At 49.2% G+C, this 7,605-nt stretch overlaps 2 protein-coding genes across 2 annotated transcripts in view; one reads left to right on the forward strand and one right to left on the reverse strand.

Annotated features, from left to right (window-relative positions):
• Positions 1–5,658, forward strand: part of LOC107116620 — a 10,774-nt gene extending 5,116 nt beyond the window's left edge. The window contains exons 3-4 of the mRNA XM_015418570.1: positions 1,876–2,031; positions 3,736–5,658. Of these exons, the coding sequence (XP_015274056.1) occupies positions 1,876–2,031; positions 3,736–4,063 (484 nt within the window). The 3' untranslated portion in view covers positions 4,064–5,658. The remainder of the gene's footprint in view (positions 1–1,875; positions 2,032–3,735) is intronic.
• Positions 5,659–6,137: 479 nt separating this feature from the next.
• HOXA7 (homeobox A7) overlaps positions 6,138–7,605 on the reverse strand; it is a 2,309-nt gene continuing 841 nt past the window's right edge. Inside the window, 1 exon segment of the mRNA XM_015418578.1 lies at positions 6,138–6,950. Within this exon segment, the coding sequence (XP_015274064.1) occupies positions 6,652–6,950 (299 nt within the window). The 3' untranslated portion in view covers positions 6,138–6,651.

A 7,605-nucleotide genomic window follows, 5' to 3' on the forward strand; every position in this document is an offset into this window, starting at 1 on the left:
CAACGCGCAGGCCGCCACCTTCCGACGTGCCAGGGAAGGGAGGGGGTCGGAGCCGGAGAGGACTTGCGTGGGGGGGGATGAGGACACAGGGACTTGGAGGGGGGGCCATGGCAGCGACAGTTAATCGAGGACTCCAAGGAAGTGACACGGGGGGGCTGAGGACCTCGGGGGCGCCTGGGCGCTGGAACACGAGGGAGGCTTGTGCAAAGGTCGGGTGTAGCGACTGAAGGGAGATCAGGGGCACCGGTGAAAGTCCCCCTCCCCCAGATGAAAGCCCCTCGGCCTGCAGTCGACTGAAAGGGTGATACCTGGGGCTTTTTTAAAAAGAAAAAAAGCGGTTCTGAATGATCTGACAGTCAAGAAGCCGCGCCTGGACGCCCAGCCCGAAAGGGACTCTCCCGTCCCGACGTGCCCTTCCGACTCCCGCCCCTCCTCCCGGCTCTGCCCCGGACCCGCGGGCCCCAACTGTTTCCCTTTGAATCGGCATCGACAATTTCGTGGCGTAGTCGGAGCGGAACCGGACACAAAAAGGGGGCTTGTACTTTTACGGTGGCGACTCTTCCTTTTGCCGGCTCCTTGCAGAAAACCTCTTCCAAAGTAACTGCCCCGGCGACCCGCTCTTTCGAAGAGAGAGAAGGTTCACGGTTTGCTCGTTCAAATCAGTTGGCTGTTGTCGTCTGAATCCGGCCTGAAAACAGAGCACGAGGGGGACGGGCTCCTTCTCCTGCCTCCCCCCTGCCCAAAGCCTCGGTCCACAGGAGGCCCTCCGAAAAGGACTTCCTTCGGCTGTGGCTTCTGAGCATTTCATTAAGCCAGGTTGCTTTCCGTTTTTTGACTCGCCCGCCTCTGACGCGGCGTCTCCCCGTCTCCACGGTGGCGAGCGATTTCAGGCTCACGTAACCGAAACCTTCCCTTCGGGCCTGCAGGGCGAGCGGAGATTTAGCGGGAGAGGCAGTCCCTTTTTTGCCTTCGGCCGCAGGCCTCCACGCAAATCCCCGCCAACCCTTTTCCTCTGGGTGCCAATTGACGTGGTTTTCACACTTGCCCAAACTTTCTGTTTTCCACCGACCCGGCGGTTTGAATGGACTCTGCTATAACCGGCCCTCAATTGGCTTTGGAACCCGCGGGGGTTTGTTGCTGCAGAGGCTTCGATTGGATTGTTTCATTTCCGGAGTCCGATTACGGTATCTATAAAACAGCAGTAAGTCAAAACAATGTGCATTGTTTTGTGCTCGCAACCGGGGTTTCACAGAGAGCTCTCGATTGCCTCCAATAATGGCTTTTTCAAAGGACTTTCCCCCATTCTAAACAACAAGCGACAACTAAAACGTAACCCATAAGTGCAATTGGCAAGGCAGGGGAAAAAAGCATGCATCGATTTAGAAACAGGAAAGCAAACGCAACTGAAAGTAAAAATAAATTGCCTTCCAAGTTTTATTTTATTTTTTTAGAACGCCAGCACTACCAAAATAACTGCTTTTGGTGAAGTCAGCATAGGGATCGGGCGGAGAAAGGACGGACAAGGGGAGGAAAAGGATCCCCACCGTCCAACTCCAGCGCCGCCGCCTCCTTGTCTCTACTTTTAGGAAAAGTTTTAGCACAGCTAGTTTCTCATTTCTTCTTCTGAGCGCGAAAGATCCCTCCCCCGGCGCACAGCCTGAATTAGGGGCTTGTAAACATAGAGGGGATAGGAAACCGACGGCTAAATCAAGGGAGGACCTCCTTGGATTTCCTTTGAATCAGTCAGTGGCGAAATTGATCAGAATAATCAAAGAAAACATCTCTGCGAAGGAAAAGAGCGGCAGGCAAGGGAGATGAAAGCAGGTTATCTAACGAATGAATATCCCCCTCCCCAATATCTTGGTTTCATTCCAGTGAAGGAATAACATCCACGTCTGTTATGAGTCAACCTCGCCCCCCCAGCAGAGCCCCCGAGACCCACATCTGCTCAACAGCAGCGCTGCCAGAGACGGGATCTTCTCAGATGAACACAGGCGACGTCTGCCGGGGCGCACTGCTGAGTGGAAGAAGGTGAACAGACCCCAACAAACAGACCCACTCGAAACAAAGCATTTTGTTTTTTTTTAAACCCCAAATTCTTTAAATCGCAGAGTGCGTTTATTTATTTCTTTATTAAACAGAGGTCACTACCACTTTAACACCAGGAGGGGTCCCCCCCCCCTTACATTCCACCGAAGCCATCAATCAAACAAAAGTTAGAATACAGGTGCGCGGGGAGAAGAGGGGGGCAGTTACCCTCTTAAGCTTAAAAGCCCCATTTCCTCTAAGGTACAAATCCACTTACAAATCCGTCTCATGTTCCGAGATGTAACAGAAAGCAACTTTTAGTTAATAGCCGCTAATCCAAACAGATCTCACAATCCCAGCCATTGTTTAGGTTGAACGCGCGTGTTAGTCACCCTCCGCGTTGGCTGTGCCAAACATACAGTTCAATAACATAATTCAAGGGTCACCTACACATATAACTTTTAAATCACCTGTGGGGAAATACCCGTTAAGTAGATACGGTCAGATGAGACACTGAAAACCGATTAAAAACAAAACAAACGGGAGTTGCCGAGGATAAACCATCCGCCAGGGTTTTTTGGTTTTTTTTTTAAACAGGCGCTTGCCTTTGGCCCTCTTCCCCACCTAGTACCCACTTCGGCCACATCGTGGCAGCACTGAGTACAAGTCTCTCGGCCATAAATAATCTGACATTCACTGCAGTTGCAGTCAAGGAGATACTGCAATGCAATACGCACGTAATTTTTGCCAACCCGGAGAAAAACAGAAGAAACCGTTCGTTTTGAGCATCAAAGACACTCGATGCTCATTCTTAACAACAGTCACGAATATTTTAAGACCGCATAATCAGAAATAGTTCCCGCCTCGAAAAGGAGTTAAACAGCAATACAAAATGGGCGAACCATACCTTATGAATCGTCATAAAATCTTACGTCCAGCTCTATTAACACATCATTCCAGAGTTTTAAAGAGAATATCCCCTTCTTTCATTTGCCTTGCATTCTCCCCCGCCCCCCCAAAAAAGCGGCATTGTGAGGATCCGGAATATGGTCCTCTATTGTATTTCAGCCTTCAATAATATTAGCAAATAAACCGCATTTCCAGACTTTGAAAAAGTCCATAATACTATCCAGGTTCCAAACTGTATGCGAGACATGATCAACATTTTGCATCGTTACTGATCTAAAAATAAAACAATCCAACTGTATATAGATTCTCGTGTGTTAGTGGAATTGATCTCCACCTAAAATGAGGCGGCTGTCGAGATTTTACTGACGTTGATAATATGATATAATCACCTTTTTTAAAAAGCACGCCTTAAAAACAGCAAACACAAATTCAGTGCGAGAAGAGGGTGGAAAACCAGGTTTGTTAGTCGTTGAAGGGAGCGTTCTGTGACTCTGTGAATGTAGCGCTTAATTCGATGGCTTTCTCAAACCCACCATCTAACCTATTATTAGTAAACAAAATGCCCGATCGACATTGTTAAAACGACACCGAGACGGTGTGGAGACCCGTTCCCTTTCTGCGCTCTGCCCGACTCCCGCAGACGGAGCCTTCCGCCGGGGCCATTTACTCCTCGCTTGGCAAACATTCTGCCTCTAATACAGACCCATAATAAATACACCCAACGAGAGGTCAGTACGGCAGGCTGCATAAGGTGGACCGGGTTTGCTAGCTCATTTCTCTGCCTTTCTCACCTTTTAGGTTCTGGCTGGCAGGAGCCCCTTCGACTTTGACAGCTGTCGTTTTGGCTGCGCCGGAGACGAATCGCCCTCCTTTTGGTGCCAGAAGAAGCAGGAAATTAGCCAGGCTGCGAGCCGAAAATCTGCCACTCCAGTGCTTTGAATCCAATCTGCCACACCTTCCGGCGGAGGAGCTGGAAATTGCCATCCAAGACCCGCGTTCTGGGCGGCTGTTGGAGCCGAACCTCCATGCTGCCCGGCTCCCCATTGACTCGCGAAGGGCTCACGAGCACCGGGGGTGGGGCGGGGGGACCGAGAAGCCGGAGAGATCCGAAGCAGGACTGAGCTGAGCAAAAGAATGCAGCTCTATTCTCGCCAGGGAAATTATAAAAAAGTTCATGTTCACGGTTACCATCCACATGACCGTCGGCGACCAATGGAGGAACCGAACCACTCATAAAGTTGTATTGCAAAGTTGTAAATTTTCATAAACAACAACGGATTTATGGCCCTTTTCCTCATCACTAAGAAAGAGGCAGGACTTAGAGAGGCGCCATTTTACCAGAGAGGCAGACCTAGATTTTTAAAGGACCCACCGTTTGGATTCCCTTGTCATCATTATTAGGAAAATTGCGCCGAAGGCTTTGCGAATACCGGAGCCTGCAGTGCCTGCTGCCTTCGCGGCTCCTCTTCGCCTAGCACTTTTACGCATTTTTCTTCACAATTTCACTGTTAATTGTGCTATTTAAAAAACAACAACAAAAAACCCGATCTGGCTCATTAAAAGAAAAAAAGAATTGCTTGTATGGAAAATATTTGGCAATATGAGCTCTTTTTTTTGGGTATATGCCTTACAAATACATATGTGTGTATATGTGTGTGTTTATATACACGCACGCACACAATTTCCTGGGGTGAGGACTCCCGTGCATCCCGCACGGGGCTTTTTAAACCCGCCGTATTCATGCCCTTTATCCCAGGAATTTCGCATTGCTACGGGCCCAGATGAGGATTCCCGTTTATGCCACAGAAAATGGCTCTTAACCCGTCAAATCGAAAGCCTGCTTATATTTCGAAGGCTAAACGGGGGAGACCTGAACCTTATGCCTATTTGCTTAGAAGCGATTATCACCGAACTGAATGCTATGGACTTCGGAGTAGGTTTGGGATAAGGAGTGCTTGCGAGTCGGCCATTCAGGTGAACAAAGGTTTTTAATGAATACTTCTCTTTTCTATCCCCCCCCCCCATGCCAGTTCGACTACTGCTTCGGCTCTGATCCCGGGCATATTACACGGAAGTAACTTTTACAATTACAGCGGAGCTGACTTCCAGGTAGTAGGGTAGGGGTATGGAATGTTTTCGGGCATTGCTAAGAAACCTTCCCCACCCACCCCGTCTGACATGTGTGTGTTTGTGTACTGTACACGTGTGTATTCGCACACCCAACAAAGAAAGACCACCTATTGTCAACAAGCATTTTTATTTCTGTGTAACATAAAACACACTGAATACACGAAAGCACTTCCAAAGAGAATTCACGCACATTCAACTCCCCCCCCATTTATTCTTTTAAAACACAGAATACCTCAATGTTCACAATGAACACATCGAAAAGCACATTGTAACATACAATTTATGAATAAAGTTTAGCCAAAACTTTTCCAGGCGCAATTTATTTGTACAGAGCTCGTTAACATGGCACCATGCTACAAAGTTACCCCAATTCAGCACAGGTTTCCCAGCTTAGGGCGTGATGTGAAGCCCAAGACAACGGAGATGGCCGAAGGTGCCCCCCAACATACAAGATGTGCTAATTGTTCGCGCAGTTTCATGCGTATTCCATTCTGGTCGTCAGGAGGACTCGGGGAAAGGTGGCGGGGAATCAGGTATATGGCAGCTGCCTAGATTAACAAGAGGGGTCCCCCCCCCCAACTGTATCAAGCAGAATGAATGATTTAAACCCAAACATCTAATCGCGGCCCAGAGCGGAATACAAAACGAAATACCGGAGATGAAACCGCTTTATACAACCTTTTCGAGAAGTTTCTTAAAATTCAGACTGGAGAAGACACGAGCAGAAAGTTTTATGTTGCAGCATATCACTTAATAACAGACTTGGAATAAATATATTATTTTTAAATTATACTCAGTAATACTCGGCCCCAAATTCTCTATTAGAGCTAGGAGGCCCCGCATTTCTTTCCCTCCCCCCCCCCCTTTCCATTCCTCCTTCTCTGCCTTTCAGGTCCTGCAGGCGAGTAACCCCAGCATGAACCTCTTTCCTGTCCTTATTAATAAAATACAGTAGGGCTCAGAAGATATGTAGGCAGAGCTAGTTAATAGGTAGTTTTGAAAATAGGTAGTACAAATAACTGCTGTTGAGTCTAGTGGTTCAGTCACTGTTTTTTCAAGGATCCCCCCCCCCCCAGGTTTTGTTAACCACAAACAAAAACTCCCACCCCACAGTGAAATGGAAGGACATCGGCCTTCCGTCAATAATTAGGTAGTTTGCAAGAACTGATCCTAATGCACTCCCGCCCCATAGGGACTGATTGGGACCAATACAGTCAGGTAGTTTTATTCGGAAGCCTTAACTTTTGTGGGGGGGGGGGGTTTGAGGGATTCCTCCCCACATGTGCAAGTAACCAATTTTTTTTCTTTCAGTCAGCAATACCAGTATCATCTGTTTTAAAAATGCAACACTTTAAATAGAGACCTGGCCAACCCAGGCCAAAGTGGTCCAGGTTGCGTAGTGAGTAGTTTACTCCTAGTTTACACAGGACGTAATCTAGGGCATTCTGGGGATGTGGAAGACCAGTAGAAGACGTTTGAACTATGAGTGGCCATTACAAGGGTCTTCCTTTATTACTATTATTATAATTTTGTTTGTTTGTTTGCCACGTGCAGACAGAATCCACCCACGAAGAAGCCCGGCGGCTACTCTTCGTCGTCTTCCTCCTCTTCCTCCACTTTCTCCACCGAGGCTGTGGCGGAGGTCCCGTCGTTGGCAGGGGCGGCGCCAGCCCCAGCCCCGGCGCTCTCCTCTTTATGCTCCTTCTTCCATTTCATGCGTCTGTTCTGAAACCAGATTTTGATCTGCCTCTCGGTCAGGCACAGGGCATGGGCGATCTCTATCCTCCGCCGGCGGGTCAGGTAGCGGTTGAAGTGGAACTCCTTCTCCAGCTCCAGGGTCTGGTAACGGGTGTAGGTCTGACGCCCTCGCTTCCGATCCGGACCTAGAAGGACACCCGGGGGGAGGGGGGGGAGACGGAAGGAAAAGTTTGAGAAGCAGAAGACCGTCGGAAGAAGGCAGGGGGTTTGCGAACAGCTCAGTAGGAAAACGGACTCAACCTTTTACCTCCCCCTCCCGACTTCTAAACAAAGGCATTTCAATCCGGGCGAACACCCAGCTCAGAAACGGACCTTGGCGGCACATTTTGAAGCGGGTCGACGGGGAAAGAAGCCCGGCGGATCGCCCCCAGCCGCCTCCCTTGCTGAGTGGGCTACAGAGGCGGCCATAGCTTGTCTGAAATGCCCCCCCCCCCCAAGTAAAGGCGGCGGCGGCGGCGGGGAGAAGAGAGAAGGTGGCTTTTCGACCCATTATTATACATCTCTTAAAAGCCAAGTGACGAGAAGGAAGGAGGGCTGCGAGGAAGACTTTAGTCAGACTACCCCCGGGGTTAACACGGAAGCCCAGACAACCCTGTCTGGAACTCGGGGCTCTCCATCCTTCTCTTTGCTTCCTGTCCTAGTCAAACGAGGACGGGTCGCATCGCCCCCAGACCCCCTTCTCCTTTCCATGTTTATAACGGACCATGTTTATAACGGGAAAGAAGAAAAGAGCATTTTTTTTTTTTGCCCACTCCCAGAACAGAAAACTCCCCCCCCAGC

The sequence above is a fragment of the Gekko japonicus genome, unplaced genomic scaffold, assembly GCF_001447785.1.
Source record: "Gekko japonicus isolate JY-2015 unplaced genomic scaffold, Gekko_japonicus_V1.1 scaffold341, whole genome shotgun sequence".
NCBI classification, from domain to species: Eukaryota; Metazoa; Chordata; class Lepidosauria; order Squamata; family Gekkonidae; genus Gekko; species Gekko japonicus.